The sequence below is a fragment of the Epinephelus lanceolatus genome, chromosome 5 (genome assembly GCF_041903045.1).
Source record: "Epinephelus lanceolatus isolate andai-2023 chromosome 5, ASM4190304v1, whole genome shotgun sequence".
In the NCBI taxonomy this organism is placed as follows: Eukaryota; Metazoa; Chordata; class Actinopteri; order Perciformes; family Serranidae; genus Epinephelus; species Epinephelus lanceolatus.
The window spans coordinates 2,694,384-2,717,553 of NC_135738.1; the positions used below are offsets into that span (position 1 = coordinate 2,694,384).

General features: G+C 42.9%; 2 protein-coding genes across 2 annotated transcripts; one reads left to right on the plus strand and one right to left on the minus strand.

Annotated features, from left to right (window-relative positions):
- Positions 1–439: 439 nt before the first annotated feature.
- Positions 440–11,177, minus strand: gpr37a (G protein-coupled receptor 37a). Its single transcript, XM_033635461.2, has 2 exons — positions 10,077–11,177; positions 440–2,552 (listed from the first exon to the last, which is right to left on the minus strand). Exons 1-2 carry the CDS (start codon positions 11,034–11,036, stop codon positions 1,725–1,727), a joined length of 1,788 nt encoding a protein of 595 aa, XP_033491352.2. The 5' UTR covers positions 11,037–11,177; the 3' UTR covers positions 440–1,724.
- A 3,960-nt stretch (positions 11,178–15,137) lies between these two features.
- Positions 15,138–21,007, plus strand: LOC117262475 (E3 ubiquitin-protein ligase TRIM21-like). Its single transcript, XM_033635462.2, has 2 exons — positions 15,138–15,254; positions 19,192–21,007. Exon 2 carries the CDS (start codon positions 19,201–19,203, stop codon positions 20,872–20,874), a length of 1,674 nt encoding a protein of 557 aa, XP_033491353.2. The 5' UTR covers positions 15,138–15,254; positions 19,192–19,200; the 3' UTR covers positions 20,875–21,007.
- Positions 21,008–23,170: the final 2,163 nt, after the last annotated feature.

Below are 23,170 nucleotides of genomic sequence, written 5' to 3' on the forward strand. Positions count from 1 at the left end.
CTACCAATGGCTATGGACTAGTTAAAGCAAAGATGAGAAACTTGAGCTGTTAATAGCTTCCCCGTAGCAATGGACTGACTGCGGCAAGGCAAAGCAGTGAAATACTCTCAGTACAGCATACACTTAAACTGATACTGATTTTTTTTTTAGGTGGCTAAAATACGTCTTGCTGCTGCCCCCGTCCGCAGCAGTACATTGCTTAACGTCCGTGGTGGTAATCTTGTCTGCTTCCCCAAACTGTGGGCTTGCCGACTGATATCTACTGTATGTAATACACTGACTGTGGAGAAGTTCCTCATACAACCTCACTTCAAAAATACTATCCAAACAATCCCTTTAATGTAACACTTTAATTTAGGGGCCCACAATTTCCTTGAAAAGAACTGTGGCACTATTAATTGCCCAATTAATTGATGAATTCCAAATAACTGCAAGCATAGCACAGGAAGTCTTTTAGTGAGTTTGCAAAATGTCGGCTGAACATACAAAATGTCTACAGGAAAAAATACAGTTCAACATGCAGTATATGGAGGGTTAAAGTTTCTGATGAAGAATAATAATAGTTTGGCTTTAAATCAGGCGGTTCTTTACAGGAAAGCTAACAATTGCTTATAAATTCAACACAACTAACTAAAACAAACTAATCTGTTTTTTTCCAAGGAAATTGAATTGAAACAATAGACACGTAAAATAAAGCGTTACCAAATTTAACTATCACAACCACATGTTTCAGGCTCAGGACATTGAGCCTGTTTAGACCTGGTATCAACATGTGGTTTGGGTGATCGGATCACAAGAGTAGAGCTCTAAACACAAGTGTGAACAACCACCAAGATGCATTGTGATCCGATCACTCAAACCGCTTGACGAGGTGGTTTTAGATGCATTTGTCTACGGATCTTTTGCAGTGTAAACACTTATGTGTCCCGATGTTTCACTGACGAGGACTACGTCATCACTGCAGGGTGTGGTGGTTGTTTGGTGACAGCGTGCCAGCACAAGACGACGAAGAGCAACTCTAGCAGGTTGCTGCCCGAGACAGCGCCGGAAACGTAGATGTGATGAACTGATGATATGATGAATTTGTTGAGGTTCTGCCCTATGGAGGGAGAAACCGACACAACTGCTAACGTGACTAGCTAGCATGCTAGCAAGTAGCTAGCCAGAGAATGGACATAATAATAACTGTGCGCGATGCCCTTTGACCTTCTACAGTAAGTGATGTAATGAAATCTGAACACAAGTTGTCAACTGGAGACACATCATAGACGCAGGTGTGGACGGCGATGTGTCTCGGCTGTTCACTTGTGTTCAGATCACAGAAACACATGTTAATACCAGGTGTAAATGGGCTCATAGTCTACGTTGTGCTGAGGATCCACGTCTGCTCTCAGCTTCTGTACAACACAGTGAAAATGAACAAAAAGTCAGGCCGAGTGCAGATTCAGTAAAAATACTGGTGAGTTAATTAAAAAGAACTAAACACATAAATGCTATTAACTAACACAGACTGTGTTCTTTCATATATAAACTCTGTAAACAGTGAATTGATGGACAGTGACGTCTTCAGTCCGTCCGTCAGCAAACACAAACGTGTTCAACAGTTTTTAAAAAAACTCAGGAATTGACAGCCTGATATGTCGACGCGTCCACCGACCAAACTTCCGATGACATCAGAGGAACGACCCAGAGGAAGCTCCACCTGACGCTGGTGATCTCTGACCTCAGCAGTGTGTCCCCACAGCGCTGTAGGAGGTGGACGCCTCTCTGCGGATGGTGCTGAATGGCGACAGTTCCAACTCAGTGGTGGTGCATTCGTTGTCGACGTCGCTGGTGGCGGCAGTGGAAGAGCGGGGCGGGCCGCACTCGTCGCAGCAGCAGCAGCAACAGTCCAGGAAGGCTCTGGTGAACGGCTGGCACAGGCTGAACAGCAGTATCGGCGTCACAGCGGACTTACAGAAGAGCAGCATCTGGCTGACCAGCTGCAGGATGTCCAGGGTTCTCCTGGGAACGCCGGCCGCCATGTACACGGTGATGATGTTACAGATGTTCTCTGGAATGATGCAGAAGCCGTAGAGGATCGCCAACGCCACCACGGCGCAGTTCATCTGACTCTCCAGCTGGATCTGCTTCTTGGTGCCACGGACGCAGGCCCGCTCCGCGTGGCGGATCTTGCGGGCAGTAAACAGCGAGCTACAAATGGTGAACAGCGTCGGCAGGCAGAAGTAGCAGCCGAAGTACCACCAGAGGCGAGCGCCATCGTAGGTGAGTCCCAGGACGTACAGCGTGTCCGGGAGGTCAGTGGAGATCCGGATCACACAGCGCTCGCATGGCGTCACGTCGGGTGGGTCGCTGTCCTCTGTGACCAGCTGTCGGATCAGCAGCTCAGGCAGCGCCAGCAGCAGAGCGCCCACCCAGATGACGGCGAGCTTGGCCGTGGTGGACGCCCAGTTCTCGATCATCTCGTAGTACATCTGCACGTTGGTGGCAGCACGAAAACGGTCGATGCACAGAGCGCAAAGTGTGAAGGTCGTGACCCCGAGAGAAGCCACCTGTGAAAAGAAGAAGGGTTACAGGTTACACGTCTCACAGGAAACAGTTCTCTGCATGTTTCTGAAATAAGAGTGGAACAATTTTCTGTGTTGGCAGAAACAAATAAATGGAGCGTCTATTTGCACCCAGATGAGAACGGTCACAATTCAGCTATTCAGCTATTTGCACCTATCGCTACGAAGTGTTATTATGGAACCTAACGCATGCTGTGATTAGCTAGTCCTCGTTTTGTTGACTTCTGTATAAGAGGTGAGATCATGTAATGGGGGGACAGAGTTGTTTCGCCACTAAGCCAGGAAAGGGAGGCAGTAACAGCACTGAAATGACCTCTGTATGAACAGGACGGGATTATGGGCGGCACCGAGGCAACGTTTTGGCAACATGTTATTGAACCACTGTAGAACATTTAAAAAGTAGCTGTAAGCAGTTAGCAGCTAACTCAAAGAGGAAGAACAGCAGCAAAATTCAAACATTGAAAAAACAATGAGGTCCAGGAACTCCTTACCCCTGCTGACGTTGTTGTGTTACCTGTCACGTCATGCCTCTTTTGATTGGCCAATTCTGGCATTGTATGTTTCTCTAAACCATGCATATGGTGCACTGGCACATTTAAACATTTCTTAAGTGTTGTAGTTCGAAACAAATATATATTAGCGGGGTGTCTCATCAGGAGGTGGAGGGGATGGTGGAGACTCAGTTCAGATGGCAGCTAGTCTCGCTCACCAGACCTTTCTCAAGAAAAGAAAGGTCTGGCTGGGCCGACTCTCACTTTAAGATTGGAGAAAAAAACGCCCCGGCTTTTTTTATTTCTTTCAACCAATCACAATCGTTCTGGGCGGTGCCACAGCAACGGTGTGCTTGCAATATTGCCAGGGGGAAACAGGTTTTGGTGTAGCACGCGAACCATGGCAGAAAAATGGCTACATCCCCGCAAGATCAAACACCGCAAAAGTTAGTAAAGAACGTGTTGAAAACTGCTACACAACTGGAGGTGGTAGAGCGGGACTTCAGCGGTGGCTTGTTCCGCCCCATGAGAGGCTGATCTATGCGGTGAACTTCCGCCCACTCAGACTAGTCGGCAGCAGACCACTGTTCCAACAAAGTGACATTTCCAGCTGAGTTTGTTGCGACCAAACTGTGTATTTTGAGCTAAAACATGATCCTTTCTTCACCATAACCACGTGTTATCCTCAGTGTTTAAGGTTTAAGTTGAAAATTGGAACATAAATTTCCAAAATATCAGCTTCAAACAAAACACACAGCTCTGTCATATGAAACAAACAGATTTAATTTATCTGTATTTTGCAGAAACATAAAATACCAACATTTATTCTGGTGCCTGGGTTGTAATATCTTCTATAAACTGAACTCTGTCTTTAGAAATGAGAGTGGGAAATTTGTTGATCACTGAAAGTTGGCAGCCTGTGTTTGATTAGATTTGTATATTTAACTTTTATTTTTTGACTCAATATTTCCAATTTAAATCATCATTTTTTAACTTTGGGAAAAAAACAAAGTGGATATAATGTCTGTATTGGATTAATATCTCACTGCTGCAACTTTAAGTCTCTGCAGAGTTTAACTTTAGCTGAAACCACCTCCTTTAAATCTCACACTGATGAAACAGGTAAAGAAGATATGATGTAACTGAGCTATGACTGAACTCCAGAGACATCATTTCCCTAACTTAACCGAAATCCCGACTCCTAAGTGAACTGTGTGAAGATGTGACAAACAACCACATAACTTGAAGTGTGTTCTTACATCAGTGGATGAGCAGGAACACACAGTTCAAACACACACACACACACACACACACTGTTCTCTCTCCTGCTCTGCGTCACACACATCTGCTGTGTCTCAGCTGCTGTAAACACTTCACACTGTATGAGCAACAACAGACAAGCAGACCCGTTGTTTGTGTGTGTGTGTGTGTGTGTGTGTGTGTGTGGTGGGTGGACACAGTGTTACGCTGTTGTAAAGGCCATCATCATAAATAACATGATGTCACTTCCTGTCTAGCTGCTGTTCTATTAGCTTCTGTTACTCAAAACAATGTTTCTCAAGCAACTCCTGACGTTACTTTATATTGTCTACGAGAAATTAGATCAGTTAACCTTTTAGATTTTAAAGGAGCAGCATGTAAGATTTTGTGGAATCTAGCAGTGAGGATCGCAGATTGGAATCAGCTGAAACTTTTCCTGGTTCAAATTCCGTCAGTGTTCATTGTTCAGGAGGTTTTTACCAGAAGCCAAATTATCTGCAGAGGTCTCTTCCTCTGATTCAAACCTGTAAAAACACTGAATAAAGATGGTTCACATTACAAATCAGAGTTTCTCCAATGCTGTTTGGCATGTTGCAAATATGTTCTTGCTGTGTCAGCTGAAAGAGATAAATATTTTTAAATGGACAGGGGGAAACACAGAATGTCCACTGTTTGGTTTGTGATGTAATAGGTCAACAGGAAAAAGGTCCAATACTAACAAGCTGAAAGGGGGCATATCTCCACCTGTCGTAGAGGAGTCATACTTCAGTCAATAAATCAATTCCCCTCCTGTGCTTGTGCACTGGGACAAGGACAGTAGTCCAGTTAAATGGTCCAGTTGAGCTGTAACTGTAGCTCCACTGTGCAGGTAAATGGACTGAGTGTTTCTCCGATGCTGTTCTGCTCATCAGAGACAGGCCACCAGCCCAGCACCTGCTAAAGTATGCTCACCCTTTTCTCTCTGATAAATTCAGATCCAGACGTTCAGGAGGTTTTTAACAGGAACCAAATTATCCACAGAGGACTCTTCCTCTCCAAAACAAACTGACCAGGTGATTTAAATCAGTAAAAACACTGAATAAAGTAGTTTTATGTTTAAAAAAAAAAAAGGTGTTTTCCCAACTGTAAATATGATAAAATGTTTGTGGCAACTGAGCCCTCACAAGTTCAAATTTAAGACTATTTAATGACTTTTCAGGCCTTATGTTTCTGAAATTGAATTGAAGACATCTAAAACTTTTTAAGGACCTGCATACACCCTGGTGTGTGTGTGTGTGTGTGTGTGTGTGTGTGTGGGGGGTCGGACCACCACAGCAGTTCTTGTATTTAATCCTTCTGCTATTTTGTGTGATTTCGCTCCATTAAACAATCAGAGGAGACGACAGGACTGATCTCAGATCTGCAGCTCAGTCTCCACTCTGTACTGTATGTGTTACTTTATCAACCAGGAAGTAAAACACTGACAGATCTAATATCAGACTTACAGTTCAGACTGGTTTTGAGTGAAAATATATCATATTTCTTTTTAAATCAAAATTAAAGGATGGACCACCCTTGAATAAAAATCATACTAATAAAAGAATGAAATACAGAATACAAAAAGGGAAGAGGACAGCTGGTGACATCAGTAAAGTATAACTGATGTCATGTAGGTCATCATCTCAGACAAAGAGCTGCTGCTGTTAAGAGGATTAAACTCAAAAAACGTGACCTTTTGTTTCCAGACCTCACATATTTAAAAAATCCCATAATAAATATGTTAATAACTTGCTGCGAACGTCTCAGGTGCTCAGCTGATTCAACAACAACATCAGCACCACCAACACTCAGATTACAGGGTGTGGACACACATGGCCAACAGTATGTGGACATCTGATCCCAACAGTATGGACACTGATGTGCTGCAGTAACAGCTTTACATCAGATGTTCAAACATGGCTGCAGGGATTTGCTCCCATTCAGACACCAGAGCGTCAGTGAGGTGCAACACTGATGTTGAGATCAGGTCTGGCTCCAGCTCATCCCAAAGGTGTTGGGAGGGTTTGAGGTCTGTGCAGACCAGTTACAGTCTCTCACACCAAACTGGGAAAACCATTATTTTATGGAGCTGCCTTTGAGCACAAAGGTGTCAAACACAAACTGCTGCCTCAAAGATGGAAGCACGCTATAGTTAAAATATGTAGCTTTAAGAATTCCAGGGCTCACACACATTTTTATGGACGAATTTTCCAAACTTTTCCATGTCCTTCAAGGACTCATAATAAAGTTTTTTTCTTGCTCCATTTGCAGAGTGTTTTGAAACATAATCAGATTCAAACTCTGTTCAAACATAATTCAGCTAGCTGCCCACAAACCCAGGGAGAGAACCACTAAATACATGTGATGGTAACTGAAACGCTGTCACACATCGATGCGTATTAAAGCTCCGTCACACTGACAGCTACAGAAAATGAATTTGCCTTTACATTACATGGACGGTTATCCACAGACGAACACTGTAACAAAGTCATTATACATAATGAAATTCAATGACTTTTCCAAAACTGTTATGGCTCTGGTGAATTCTGAAGTGTTGCAGTCGTTCACATGTTTGAGTGTGAGAGTGAGTGCTCTGTTTGTCCGAGGGTCTTTGTCTCTTAACTACAGGGGTGGTGGGTGAGTGGCTGGAGGTGTGGGTTTGGTCTCAGAGTGCTGACCGCTGATTGGCTCCCCAACTACCGCGTGCTATTTAAAACCCTCTGCTTCCCAACAGGCTGGTTGACAGTGGACTGATAGCAGCAGCGTTCCTGTCCTCGGCTCCATAACCTCCCGTATTGTGTTTGTGTCAAACCTGAAGCTTTAGTTCCTCGGTAGTGACGTCAGTTTACCTTTGTTGTTTTGAACTTAACTCTGAAGCTGTAGAGTGGGCTGCCATTTTATTTTGTACATTTTCCTCATGTTTCTGATGCGTCCCAGGGAGCCTGATTTAGTGAATGTTGTTTTGTTTTTCTCACAAAGGTGTAGTTAGTATGTTCAGAGTTTAGCTGGCTGTTTTGGCCTTGCTTCACCCTCAGTTACTTTTGCTTCACCTTACTGTTAATAAATAACTTTGAACCGACATTCCTGCTGTGAGCCGTCTGGTTTGGGGACCGGGGAGGGAACAGCCTCACACACATTAATGTGGCACTCCTACTCCCCCAGACAGAACACAACAGATTCTGACGAATACTATGACTTTTCAAGACCTGGGAAAAGTGATTGTGAAATTCCATTACTTTTCAAGGTTTTCCATGACTGTGGGAACCCTGGAATTCTGTTCAGTGGAGCTAAAGCGCCAAAACCAGGCGGGTAAAGAGAGGAGAAGATACAGCGTCCAATTGCATCAACACAGTCTGCACTTTCCAAACGGCTCAATGACTCATCCACGATCATAAGAACATGGGGATGATTGCTAAATTTCACTGAGGCGTCAGCAGCGGGCCTTCAGTCACAATATATTTCATATGAAAAGTATAGATATGAGAAACATGGACGGTGTCACTGATTTAATCTGCAGCTCAGGAGCAGACTGACTTGGTGTGAGAGAGGAGACTTGGGGACTTGTTGTTCATAAACTCGCTTAAACTGAATGTTATTTTGCAAAACACTCACACACAGTCGCTGCTTCTAGGTCTGTAAATCTGTATTAGCCTAAAAGAAGTGAAATCTGTCTGATCAGATTATATATATATTAACTGCTGCTGTTTTGCAGCATCAGCTGTTTTTGTGCGCTGCAGGACGCAGCCACAGTGAGCGCTCACCATCTCTTTAATTCTGGCTAAACCTCCAACATCACAGCTCCAGTTACACTCTGCACGTCACACCCCATAGTTCACAGAGTCACAGATTCGTGTTCCAGCCTTCATTTAACAGCCTCGGCCCAAAGCAGAAGAAACAGACCCAGAACATACAATAATAATATCAGACCTCCTGTTTCCTTCATTTACTGGGGGGTGGTGATGATTGTTGTCTAATCTCAGTCTCAGAGACTCCTCATTAATCCTGATCTTCACTCTGATTGGACGGCATGATGTCACATGTTTAGCAGGTGTCTTGTTGACACTGATCAGATTAAAGACCCTTCACATTAGGCGACATTAAACCTGATTTAAACCCTGACTGCAGTCTGGAGCCGCTCTCCACCTGATTCTGCTCTGACACCTGCTCACATCAACATGAAACTAAAATAGTAAATAATATTTTATTAACTGTAAAATATCATCTGTTATGAACATCTCACTTTAATTTGATCACTTTCTAAATAATCTAGTTCTGACATTTAGTTCTTTGAGTTTAAAAATATCAAATGAAGTGATGTAAAAACATTTTTATCTTGTTAGCAGACTTCACCTCTATAAATGCTATGCTATATAAATACAGTTTATTATTGTTATTATACAGTGTGGTTGAGGTTAGTTAAAGATCCTGATTTAAAGGCAAAGGTCACATTTTTTCTGAGTCTATAAATGTATACATATAATATGTATATACTAAATTTGTTTGGTGGCTGTGATTGTTCCTCCTGTTCATTCTCGCTGGAAGGAAATCCCTTCATACAGTGAATCTAATGACTGATGGGTGACAAATCCTGAAATAATGCGTGCTGAAGTTCAGCTGAAGATAATATGGAGTCTTTTTGGTGCCAAGTCTCGTTGCTGAGCTGTGGTGCAGGATGAAAAGGAGAGAATTTGGCCATAAAACTTAAGGAATATGTATTTTTTGTGTGTGTGATGGAGGGGGAGCCGGTGGCAGCAGTGGAAGTATTGGACCACTGTCGTGGATGACAAGTTGAATTTTAATGTGAACACTGACGGCATCTGTAAGAAGGGAAACCAACGCCTGCTCTTCTTAAGGAAGCTGAGGAGTTTTTATGTAGACAGGACAATCATGAAAATGTTCTATTCTGCTTTTATCAAGTCTGTTTTATTCTTTTAACACTGTCTGTTGGTTTGGTGATCTGAGCCTGAAAAACAAGGACAAGTTGGAAGAAGTGCTGAAGTTGTGCTGTAAGATCACTGGTGTTACTTTTAACAACCTGCAGGATGTGTTTGAGGAGAGGCTCAGTTCTAAAGCTCGGTCGATTGTCTCAGACTCTCAACATCCCCTCCAAGTTTCAGATGCTTCCAGGGCGGAAGTTTTGCCTCCGTAAATGCAACACTAAGTGTAACAGATGTCTTTTGTCCCGTCTGCTATCACCTACCCTAACCAGCAGTGACCATTAATGTCCATGATTCTGGATACTGTGTGTTTTGTTGTACTCATGACTACTGTCTGTATCTCAGACTGCCCCTCAGAGAGATTAAAGTTCACCTTACAAATGTTTCATCTTTGTGTTACTTTCCTTCCATCACAGCTCACCAAGGAGACTCCAGGAGAAAAACTAACTTTGAAAGACGCACTTTTGATCTGATTAACTCAGACTGGTGAGTGTTTTTGCGCAGAACTAGGACTGTGGAGTTTGCCCCATATCACTGGTCAGGGATCTTTGAATGGTCAGGATGAACAGGTGGAATATTACACACCTTTTAATCTGCATTTCAGATATGAGTTCTGAAGCTGTGCAATGTTTGACTTACTTGTATTGTTAGTGTATGGTTCAAATACAGTGTACACTGTTGTTTAAGGTGTTTCAAACCGTGTGTTCTCATCAGCATCCATCAACAGCTGTCAGACCTGCTCCCACCTGACATCTAAGTCATGCACACTGAGCAGCACCAACCCCTCCCCCCTCCCCTCTCACCTCCAGGTAGGGGATGATCCTGCACGAGAACTCCCCCAGCAGCCAGTCCTTGGTGAGCTCGTGGAACACCACGAGCGGCAGGCAGAAGAAGATGATGACGAAATCCCAGAGCGCGAGGTTGGCCAGCAGCGAGTTGGAGATGCTCCTCATGTAGTAGTTGTGACACACGATGCACATGAGAGACACGTTCCCGATGATGCCCACGCTGAAGATGACGGCGGCGGTGAGCATGATCGCGTACGCACCGTACGACTCTGCGGTGAGCGGGTAGAATGGGTTCTTCACCTGCTTCCGTCTGGTCCGCGGGTCCACCGGCACGAGCGGCGTGGAGTCGGGGAAGTCCGGCAGAGAGTACTCCTCCTCGTAGTCGCTGGTGTTGAGTCCAAAGGGGGGTCCGGGCTCTTGTTCCTGCGCCATGGCGGCTCCGTCCTGCAGCGGCTCGCTCCGCTTCCTCCGGCTGGGTTTTGCGCTGCGTCTCCGCCGCCGGTTGTGCCCGGTTCTCCCGAGGCTACACGTGCTTCCATGCGGGGTTTGTTTAAGCACCTCTCCCGGGCTGCATCCACCACTACGTGTCTCACCGGCCTCATTTACATGCGTGCGTAAAGCTCCATCTGGGGGTACCCGTCGGTCGCGCCGCGCTCCATTTTGCGCGTCGCCTTTACGCACAGCGCGCCGGGGTATCTGTGTCCCCAGCAGGTCAGGGGAAGACATGTTTACAGTATCCAGCCTCGAGGCCTGCGCAATGGCCCCGCGCGTCCCCCCATTGTCCTCCCCGATGACTGTGCGCCATCTCCGGCTCTGCGCATTCCGATCAGCGGCGGTGGATTCATAATGAGGGCTGAAAGTCGTCTTTGTTTTCTGCCTGTTGAGCTGACTCGAGACGACCTCGCTGCACAGCCACAAACACAGTAACCTCGAAAATGGAAGCAGCATCGTGTGGCTCTGTCTAACCCGTGACATCAAACTGCTGCGTTTTCCAAAATGATCGATCCATCTCTGGTTTCTGATAATCAGTCAAAAAAAATACAAACTTCAAACTGCCACAAAGAGATTCAGTTTTCCTTCATGTCTGCGCGCAGCCAGCTTTCACATAGTCTTTGGTCCTGTTTAACAGGTGCACCTGTCGGGTTTGGGTGCGTCCCGGAGCGGCTCCAGTCCGGAGGCATCACCAAACACACCAGAGCGGAAAAATGCTCCCAAACTAGGCTGAAGAATTACTGACCGTTCAGCTCATCTGCAGCCGAGAGTGGAGGAGGGAGGAGAGGGTTAAATCCCAGCCGGGGAAGGTCCACCTTCGTCCCATCAAGTGTCGGCGCAGACAGCCGCCCCGGAGCGCTCAGAGGTCTGGGTACAGCACGGTGAAATGATGCTGGTGGACACGCCGAGCTCCGCCTGAGAGACAGAGGAGGAGGAGGAGGAGGAGGAGGAGGAAGGCGGGTGGGAGGGAGGAAGAAGAGGAGGAGGAGGAGGAGGAAGGCGGGTGGGAGGGAGGAAGAAGAGGAGGAGGAGGAGGAGGAGGAGGAGGAAGGCGGGTGGGAGGGAGGAAGAAGAGGAGGAGGAGGAGGAGGAGGAGGAGGAGGAGGAGGGAGTCATCTGTCAAACCTGCTCTGATCCGATAATAATCTGTAAAAACACTGAACTGTAATCTGTGGGATTATCATGAATTATACTAAAATCATTATTTCTATATATGACAAACTTTTCTTCATTAAAGAGTCAAGAAGTTTTGGACATACTGATGCAGTAACACTGGTAATAAATGCCCCTCAGTTATTTCAACATATTACACACATTTTAAAATAAAGAATTTTCCATGGAAAATAATAAAGCCCTTTCTTTCTCTGCTGGAAAAGAAACTTCACTCATTTAAAAATGAAGATTAAAAAAGAAAACTTTTTTTTTTTTTTTGGAACCAGAAAGCACAGAATCTTCAATTAGTCAGCCATTTCCTAAGACTGAATTTAAAATTTCTCTCATTTGAGATTAATTTGAGAGAAACGGGAAGATCATACCAGAGCTAAACTGCAGTGTATGAAAAGGTATTTTTCCCGAACTTCGTTTTAAATTTCAAGGGAACAAAATTTGTTTGGCTGCCTCTGGTATTGTGAGAGTGTGCAGCTCTCACTGGATTAAAACGGTCAGCAAGGTAGGGAGGAGCATTTTTAAAAGCTATTTTGTGGGCAATGCTCATTTTAATCTGCACCACCCTTTTTTCCACATTTAATAAATTAATCATTTTGAAATGGACTGAATCCAAAAGAGTGCGGGGATGCAGCTTCGAAACGACTCTAATTAACTTGTTTTGAGCAGTCTGCAGTTTGCTTTTAAGAGACTGTCCAGTGCCACTATACCAGAAGGTGGCAGCATAGTCAAAATGGCATAGTGCTAATGCTCCAGCCAAGGTTTTTAAAGTTGCTGAATCCAGTATATTTGCATTTCTTGCCAGAAATTTTGTTCTGTTGGTAATCTTATTGTGTGCTTTCATGGCCATATCTTCTCCTGACAAAATATTATCTATAACACATCCAAGGTAGTAAACTTTTGTTTTTGCCGTAATTACTGACTGCCCAAATTTTACCTCAAAATTGGGTGAAATTCTCAATTTGGGTCTAGTTCCGAAAAGAATGAACTCAGTCTTTCCAAGGTGAAGGGAAAGCCTATTATCGGAGAGCCACCCCGCTACTTTTTGAATCTCCGCGCTTATTCTATCTTCTACAGTTGCTTTATTCTTATGAGATACCAGCAATGCAGCATTGTCCGCATATAAAAATAAATCACATGCACATGCCGAGTTCAGATCATTAATGTATGCTAAAAACAACAAGGGACCCAAAACACTCCCTTGTGGGACACCACATGGCAAAGCCTTTGGGATGGATAACATTCCATTTATGTCTACCCTCTGGTGTCTGTCAGTAAGGTAGGAATCTACCCACTTCAAAGCACTGTCACTAAAACCAAGAGCTCTTAATTTGTAATTTAAAATGCCATGATCGACCGTGTCAAACGCCTGCTGCAGGTCGAGCATAACCATTCCACAAAGTTTTCCTTGATCAATTTCTTTTCTAACTTTATCAGTCAAAAACAACAGGCAGGACTCAGTTGAGTATAATTTTCTAAAGCCTGACTGGAACTGATAAAATATCTTATTTTTATGTAGGTACTCTTCAGTCTGTTCATGTATGAATTTTTCCATAATTTTGGACACTACACATAGCATAGATACAGGTCTATAATTACCCTCACCAAGCTTGCTGCCCTTCTTGTAAAGGGGTAAAACTCTGGCCGTCTTAAAATCAGATGGAACAGTAATAGTTTTGTGTCTCTTGGAGGTGATTTGGGGTCTTTGTGATATGTTTTGCCCCTTCTTGTATATTGTGTCTGTCATTATGTTGTGTCTCTGTAAGATAATTCAGTGTCTTTTTTGGGGGGTTGTTTTGCCCCTGTTGTAGTTACTTTGTGACTCTTTGCAGTTCCTTCACATCCCTTTGTGGTCATTTTGAATCTTTTGCAAATCAGTACATGTCAATATGAGTGACATCATGCAGGTGAAGGCCAGGGCTCCCCCCCTTACACGATGGGTCCCTGGGCCTGTACCCTGTAGGCCTGTTCAGTAATCCTTTCATGCTGCCAATAATACATTCATAAATGATACAACTACCTGTATTACACATGTAGGAAACACATAATAGGATATTTAAGGAAACTGAGAGAGGAAGAGTTAAATACTGCTTTCTATTGTTTGATATGACCAAACTTAATATAGTTGTAGGAACACTTGGTATTACAGAAAAAGCATAAATACAAACACACAGGCTAAATGATCCTGCAGGAATTCATTTCACAGTTGTGGTATTTATAAAATATCCCTCCAAAGTTTATTGTTAGATTGCTGAAACTTTGAATCAAACAGCCAAACTTTACCAGTGTGCCTCAGCAGTTTGGTGAGAAATGAAGTTCAAGCAAAGACATGTTGTATTTAAAGGGAAGTTCACTGAATTCAATATCAGGGCAAAAACTTACAGGTCTTGTGCGCCATCTAGCTCTGAGTCTGTGTATTACAGCAGCTCTGCTGCAGCAGTCGGATCTGCAACATTTAAACTAAGAGAGAATATTAAAGGGTTTGTTTCTGACTGATGGGTTTCACACTTTGATCTACTGAAAGCAGAGCTGGTTTCACACACAGTGTTTGAGTCTCTCATCATGGCTGCTGGCCTTCAGTGCCTGGTCACACAGAGGTGGGGTTGAACAACAACAACATTTCCTTAAATACAGTATTTAAGTACAAATTTAAGGTACTTGTTTCCACTTTCTGCAGCTTCATACTTCTCCTCCACTACATCTCAGAGGTCAATATTGTACTTTTTACTGCACTACATTAGTCTGACAGCTTTAGCGCCTTCCTGTCCAGTGAAAAGCATGTATCTCCAGATGTGTTGATGCTGAATGTTTGTGATAAACTGAAGGATGAAGTGTTCCTTTATGAGCTGAGAAAATTCTCCTCCTTCTGAAGCTAAATAAACTCTTTAAAAACCCTCTTCGATCAGCTGAAAAGTCGTCGTCACAAAGCTGAAAACAGGCTGTTTTTATGACTCTTTAGAGATACGTGGTTCTCACAGGACAGCCACGCTACAGACATATGATGATCTTATAGACCATGATGCATTGCTGTAGATTAAACTCCCCAACAGGATATAAAGGAGTTCAAATGAGCTCAACCTGAAACATGGACAGCAGTAAAATGACACATACACATTAATGCAGCAGGAATATTAATCCAAAAACATCAGATAGAATAAAACACTGACAGCAGGGAACACTTTACTGCACTATCAGTCATTTTACACATACTTATAATAAATGTTCCTGATCAAACTTTTACTGAGGGAAGGATTTGAAGAGAGGATTTTTACCTGTAGTGGAGTATTGTCACAGTGTGGTATTAGTACTTTGACTTCAGTAAAGGATCTGAATACTTCCTCCACCTCTCCCTCTTGGTGACGGCCCACTGAGAGGTGGAGCAACAGTGAAAGAGGAGAGCTTTAAAGTCCTGAAATCAAAGTGAAAGTGAAAGTGTGTGTGAGTGACAGCAGAGCTGCAGTGGAGACGAGTCTCTCTGTTTCTCTCTAAAGAAACATTCAAGTGAATCCAGCAGGTTTTTCTCAACAACAAACACTGGTGAGTTCACTGTCCTACAGAGACAAAATACACTAAATATTTGCTCAAAGTTTAGTTCAAACCACAATCTGACTGTTTTACATCTGTTTTACCTTATAAAGAATATTATACCATAGAAATGTGTCAGTTTAGATAAAAACAACATGTGAATTTAGCCAGAAATACAAAACAGAGGTAAAAACCAAAGCACAGTGACTGAACTACAGTCACAGCTAGCGTTAGCTTCAAGCTCATTTACAGGCCTGTTTCCTGTCTGAACTCTGAGCGCCACTCAGACAGGAAGTTACAGTCATGGCAAATGAAAAATGTTTGGCCTGCTTTCAAATATTTCCACTCTAATAACAATATAAGCAGCAGTGTAGCAGTATTGTTATATTATTTGATGTTTGATGTGACAGTAATGGAGAGTTAGTTTAACATAGTTTGATTATTTTTGCAACTTTTATTTGAATAACTAAAGTTTTCAGGTCGACTTTAACAGTGAACTCTGTTTTTATCTGTGAAACAACACGAGCTAACACTCCCCACTGCAGACCAGTCACACTGTAGTGTTGTCACGGTACCAAAATTGGGACCCACAGTACGATACCAGTGAAAGTATCACGGTTCTGAGTAGTATCACGATACCACAGCAAAAGTGAGGCAGATGTGCCTTTTGCCATTTATAAAAAGATAAATCACTTTTCTATAATACATCAATGATATTTCAATGGAATAAATTACTTATTGACTTATTCATGCTTCAAAAACAGCATCAATAAGTGAATAGGCTTGTTCGAGATGAACTGCGCCTCGCCTGAAAAGTAGACGAGAGCAGGCGGTCGCAGCGGGGGGCGGTGACAAAAAGCCACGGTGAAGTCGGACAGTTTCCCGACAGTTTCCAGCAGCCTTCAGTCCGTACAGGAAGTCACAGACACACTTACATCCTGTCTGGAATGATGTCAATTCATTAAAAAAGTGATCAGACCCATATATCAGTTTGTTTTCAGTCTCCAGTTGTTTTAATCATGATAGATTAATTTATTAAAATGATTTACAGGTGATCTGTAGTTTATGTTCATGGTTTATCCTCCACTTGATATGAATTCTCCTGTAAATCAGCGTCATATCAGTTTGACCTGTCCCCTCAACTACACAGGCTGAATACACTGTGTTTGACTATAAGGTTCATATTTTCAGAGGAAAAAAAATACAAGACAACAGCTTTCATTAAGGCTCAGTCAGATCCAGTCAGGGCTTCACATCTGACGTTATTTTAAGAATCCTCACATCCCACTGACCACAAGTCTCTGTGTTGCTAAATACTTCAATAATTAAACCGTCCAATATTAATATAGTACAGTAGACTCTGTATAGTTTATGATGAATGTGTTCAGTCTCTGACGACTAAACTTCACCATCAGTCACACAACGTTTTCTGTTCACAGAATAAACCTTCACATCAGACAAATACAATCTTAATCTCTAAAATTCAACAAAAATGAGTAGTTTATCTAAAACGTCATATTGTTGAGTCGACATATAAACCAATCAGCTGTTAGATCAGGTGAGAGCCAGGTGGTGCAGTCGGTGGAGAGCAACTGCAGCGCCCTGGCTCTAAAAACTGCAGCCGCCTCGCTCTCGCGGTTTTATCGCCGTCCACTTTTGTAATACGTCAGAGCAAGTCAGGATGAAGTCGGACACAAAACTAACCAGCATGCATTGTGCGCCGATCGCCGGTGATCGAATCTGCGCAGGCCTGGCTCATCTCGAACGAACCCATTAACATAGGGGGGATTGAAATAAAACAAATAAATAAAATAAAAATCAACCAGCCACCCTCCTCCCCTGACAAGTAAAGAACAGTCCCTTCAGTGCGGTGAGGTTTGTGGAGCGTTACCTGCCACAAAGAGAGAAATGTGAACGGCTCGTTTCTCCTCTGACACATCACATACCTGTGTGCTGCCACGGCTCAGCTGTTCAGGTACTTCTGGGCAGTCATGACACCAACAAAGAGGAAATTATTGGACCTGGAGCCGGGCTTCTCGGTCACCAGTAAGCCTTTATCTTGCGGTGGCTATAGTGCTCCGTGGTATTCCTGTCTGTGACCCCTGTTCAACCCACAACCGGCAGGATTCGCCTTTCGTTTCTGCTGCTGGTTGAAATCTGTACTCGCACAGCGTGCTCCTGAATGATTTCTTTTGCTCGCACAAAACTATTTTTAATGCAAATGCCAGTAAAATGCTCGCACCGTAGAGCTCTGTGGAAAACACATCACTGCAGCATATATAAACAAATCTAACCTACAAGTAAAAATAAATAAATAATAACTTTCAGTGCGTAAAGATACTCAATAGCTCAGCTAATACCTGAAATGTCACTGGATACAAACCACTGCAGCAGCATATTGAGTGCCAGGTGGCCAGCGCGTGCCATTATTGGACAGCGCATGGACACTCACCCTCTTGCGATTGGACTTCGAACTTATCCCAGTACCTGAAGTACTCCAACATTATGGTGTCATATGTACCGTGGTGTTTAAGTACCGTGGTCTACCATTGGTACCAGTATACCGTGCAACACCATCAGACTGGTTTCCCCACATGTTTTCATAGGCTGGTACATTTAATTGGTGCTTGTTACCGTGGCGACCAATTAATGCCAGCCCAAATAAGCCCTGAGGAAATGCAGTTATCCTTCATATTCATATACTATGCAGACCTGCACAAACAGCATATTTATCAGATTTCAGATGAATGTCTGATGTTACTCATATTGATGTGATCTCTTCCAACCTTCCTGTGTCACTGACAGCATCCCAGGCAGGTGTGCAGACCAGGCAGGGGCGGATATCCCAGGGGGGACAGGGGGGACATGACTCCCCCTTCAGTAAAGCTGTCCCCCCCCCCGAGAATCATTTGAGACACAATTAATAATTTTCGGTCATTACGCGCGACTATTACGCACGGTTGTGAGGTGCGCAGCGGCAGATCTCACAGCACACTGTTTGTAAACCAGTTTACCAGTTTAATTGCAGACAATGTTTAGTGTCTCATTTCTCATAAGTATAGACATTCACTCTGCCTGTTGGAGAGATAGAGAGAAGGTTAAAGCGTCAAACTGCGGTAAAAGATGCTGTATAAAAGACAGGCTACAACTTTTTTTCCTTGTCCCCCCCTGGAATTATTCTCTAAAATTTTACTGTTTATTGTCCCCCCCAAATATGAAATGGGATTTTCGCCCCTGAGACCAGGTGTAAACATAGTGCAGATGGGATTTACAGGAGACACATGCAACGTTGTGGTCGGAGCAATAAACATGAATTAAATAAAGGCCGATATATAAGTGAAACATTATTACTATGAAGAAGAATGGAGCAATTAGGCTGTTATTAATGAAGACAATATCTGATGACTGAAACACAAACAAACAGTGGATGAAGAGTTTTGGTTTGTGTTCATGAAACTTGAACGTGACCATGGATTAAAATCACTTCAGGCTGCAACAAGGTTTAAGTGTGAGTTTACATCAATATGAACCAGCGGTGGAAGAAGTACTCACATCTGTTACTGAAGTAAAAGTAGTAATACCACAGTGTAGAAATACTTTGTTACAGTAAAAGTCCTGCAGTCACTATTTGATTTGCAATAAAAATACACAAGTATTAGCATCAAACTAAAAGTACCAAAAGTAAAATGACTCATTACCCAGAACGTCCAGTTTCAGAGAAATATACTATATTACAGGATTATAATTATTGATGCATTAATGTGTTCATCACTTTAATGATGAAGCTGTTAACAGTGGAGCTAATAAACAAAACACAATTCATATAATATATCAAGAGAATTCAGGATAACTCTCCTTATATTCCACTAAGCATAGTTTGGTTTTATTCAACAAATGATCAAAATGTATGTAATCACAGTTTTGATGTTTTCTCACTTTGTGTCCTCAGAGTGTCGATATGTCTGCTGCCAGCTGTCTGCTGACTGAAGATCAGTTTCTGTGCTCCATCTGTCTGGATGTGTTCACTGATCCAGTCAGCACACCATGTGGACACAACTTCTGTAAAACCTGCATCACTGAACACTGGAGTACTAATGTCCCCTATCAGTGTCCAAACTGTAAGAAGGTTTTCTACACCAGACCTGAGCTGCAGGTCAACACTTTCATCTCTGAGATGGCTGCTCAGTTCAGACAGTCAGCTCAACAGAAAGCCAGCAGCAGCAGCTCAGAGCAACAAGTTTCCAAACCAGGAGAAGTTCCCTGTGACGTCTGCACTGGAACCAAACTGAAGGCCCTGAAGTCCTGCCTGGTGTGTCTGGAATCCTACTGTGAGACTCACCTGGAGCCTCATCTGACAAGATCAGGCCTGAAAAGACATCAGCTGATCGACCCTGTGGAGAACCTGGAAGGCAGGATGTGTCTGAAGCACGATAAACTGCTGGAGCTGTTCTGTAAGACCGACCAGATGTGTGTCTGCATGCTCTGTGCTATTTCAGACCACAAAACACATGATGTTGTTCCTCTGAGAGAAGAATATGAAGGAAAGAAGGCCGAGCTGGGGAAGACAGAGACTGAAATTCAGCAGATGATCCAGAAGAGACGACTGAAGATTGAGGAGATCAAACACTCAGTGGAGCTCAGTGAGGAAGATGCAGACAGAGAGATAGCAGATGGTGTTCAGGTCTTCACCGCTCTGAAGGAGTCTGTTGAGAGAAGCCAGGCCGAGCTCATGGACACGATCAAAGAGAAGCAGAGAAAGACAGAGAAACAGGCTGAAGGCTTCATCAAAGAGCTGGAACAGGAAATCTCTGAGCTGAAGAAGAGGAGTACTGAGGTGGAGCAGCTCTCACGCTCAGAAGACCACCTCCACCTCCTCCAAAGCTTCATGTCCCTGAACACTGCTCCACCCACCAAGGACTGGACAGAGGTCAGCGTCCGTCCACCTTCATATGAGGGGACTGTGAGGAGAGCTGTGAGTCAGCTGGAGGAGACGCTCAGTAAACAGATGAAGAAGCTGTTTGAGGTCGAGCTGAAGAGGGTCCAGCAGTATGCAGTGGATGTGACACTCGATCCTGATACAGCACATCCCAAACTCATCCTGTCTGATGATGGAAAACAAGTTAAACATGGTGATGTAAAGAAGAATCTCCCAAACAATCCAGAGAGATTTGATTATTGTCCTAATGTCTTAGCAAAGCAGAGTTTCTCTTCAGGAAGATTTTATTATGAGGTTCAGGTTAAAGGGAAGACTGACTGGGATTTAGGAGTGGCCAGAGAGTCGATCAACAGGAAGGGACAGATCACAGCAGCTCCTAAAAATGGTCAATGGACGATAAGGTTGAGGAATGAAAATGAATACAAAGCTCTTGCTGGCCCTTCAGTCAGTCTCTCTCTGAAGTCTCGGCCTGAGAAGGTGGGGGTGTTTGTGGATTATGAGGAGGGTCTGGTCTCCTTTTATGATGTTGATGCTGCAGCTCTTATCTACTCCTTTACTGGCTGCTCCTTCACTGAGAAACTCTACCCATTCTTCAGTCCCTGTGTTAATGATGGTGGTAAAAACTCTGCCCCTCTGATCATCTCTCCTGTCAATCAAGCACGTAGGAGCAGTTTAATCAGACGAATTTCATTTTAACTCAAACTCATAGCGTCAGTCACACAAAGTAGAACAACCATCTGATTTCCTACAGAAAGATTCACTCTCATTTAATGTAATAAATGTATATTATTGGTGATGTACTGTGAATACATTGTTGATTTTTTAGATTCTGATCAATGTGGTTTTTCCTCTTATTTCTGTAAATGGTTTCTTTGATGTGTCACGTTGCCACTTACTACTACAACACAAAGATTTAATCCCACTGCTGATATTATGTAATGTAATCTTGTTTATTCCAATGACTGCATTAACTGCCTTAAAGACCTTTGAATCATCAAAAACAAATGTACTCAATCTATATAGTGATAATGTGAAAAATGATGGAAAGTGTACAGGACTGCTTCTAAAACATTCAAAGGTCTAATGAAATAATTAGGCATGTACCCGATTATGTCAGTTGGATCAGATCCAGCCGTTTAATACGAATATTCAACCATTCTTTTTGTGTTTGTTTTCATATACAGCTCTAACGTTTGAACAGGGCTCAGCAGGACGTTCAGTGTGACAGTGGAAATCATGCAATATAGTTAACAAGCTAACGACAGATCAGAAATGTGCAACATTTTCTGCACACACCACATATCAAAACAAAAGCCAGAGACTGTGTCGTATTAAGTATCTGTGAGCTGTAAATTCACCACTTCCAAGCAGAGGATGGAAGATTATTTCAAAGCCTTAAGGTGGAAAGCTTACAAAGTTTCAGAGTTGGAAACACAAGGAACCGGCCTGGAAAGTCATCGAACGTAGAGCACAAGCACAGTATGTCAATGTGTGGGTGAGAGTGAGTGAGTGAGTGAGTGGTGATTATGGTTGTGTCCACACATCGGATTAAGGAAACCTTGACTTTGACGCAAAGAGGTTGTCCAGCTAAGATTCCTGTCCAACTTGTATATGAAGAAACTTCTTCATATATCTTGCAGTAAAGAACCTCTTTATTCAATTCCTGTGCTTTACATTCGATGACTTTCCAGGCCGGTTCCTTGTGTTTCCAACTCTGAAACTTTATAAGCTTTTCAGTTTTGCCCTTGACCTTGGTTTTTATTTTGTCACAGAAAATGCACTGATTTGGAAACAAGAAGGAACACCGAGTCCCTTCAGATTGATTTGACAGAGATTTGAGCTGGCGTAGGGAGCCCTTTATTGATGATGATGATGATGATGATGATGATGATGATGATGATGATAATTCTCCAGATATAGAAGCCTTTGACGCTTTTAAACCACCCAATTTCCATGTAAAGCTTTTGTAGTAGTTTTGATGATAGCCAGTTTCATCCAAAGGCAAGCGCTCTAATGTCAATGGTATCTGGTCACAAATATCCTTCATACCGTACGGTGAAGTGGCTGGTTCACAGAGTCTCATATCACGAATACTGTGGTAGATATGATAGCCTCTCGCTGTGCCCTCCCTTGCATGCACTAAGTGTGGTAAAATGACCATACTCAGAAAGAGTTGGGACATGTAGAATACATGATAGGGATCGAATCTTCTTTTGAGGCACTTCAGCTGTGTTACAGTTTGTGCTTTCTCCCATAGTTAGTAAGTATAGGCCTATTCAGTCAGCCTGAAAATAGAGAAAACGTTAGCAATAGCTAACTAACTAGCTACCATCACTAGCTAGTCAAGAAAATCCATGCAGACTCAATTTCTGTATGATAAAACTGTAGAGGAAAATTATGTGTTGGCTCGTCCACGACTAAATATCTTAATAAAAGGGTTGAGTGCTTACTTTTTTCCTTCTTATTCTTGAAATTGTTCCAAAAGAGAGAGCAGTGGGAGACAACCATCTTACAGTCGCAAGGTGCAGGCCCACTGTCCAAACCAACGCCAAAGTTGGCAGTTGATGTTCAGTCACCCACAGAATTTGGCCCTTTTCTGTATTTTTCTTTTTTTTGTCCCCCTCCCTCCCAGAAATAGCCAGCATGGTTTGAAATGTTATTAGCAGGCTAGGCCTACCCATTTTATTGAATTCCTTGAGTCTGAATTGTATAGAAACATGTTTACTTCAAAAGCAAAGCTAATTTCAATTTCAATTTCAATTTCCTATATTTTAGTCTGCTATGTATAATTTTAAAATAGACACTTAAATAGTTAAGGAAAAACAGGTAGTGAAAAAAAAAATCACTATGTGCGCATGAAAATAGGAAAATATAGTTGTCAAATGTACATTTTTTTTGCTGTTTTTGTCCAGAAATAAAGTTGTCAAATGTCAAAAATAATGATTCCATTGAATTCCTTGGGTCAGAGTTGTATGGAAAAGTGTGTTTATTT

Coding starts and splice junctions, on each gene's coding strand:
- gpr37a (XM_033635461.2), bottom strand. CDS start 11,036: ATGTCACGGGTTAGACAGAGCCACACGATGCTGCTTCCATTTTCGAGG. Junction 2,553..10,076: donor GGATCATCCCCTACCTGGAG/GTGAGAGGGGAG, acceptor TTCTTTTCACAG/GTGGCTTCTCTCGGGGTCAC.
- LOC117262475 (XM_033635462.2), top strand. CDS start 19,201: ATGTCTGCTGCCAGCTGTCTGCTGACTGAAGATCAGTTTCTGTGCTCC.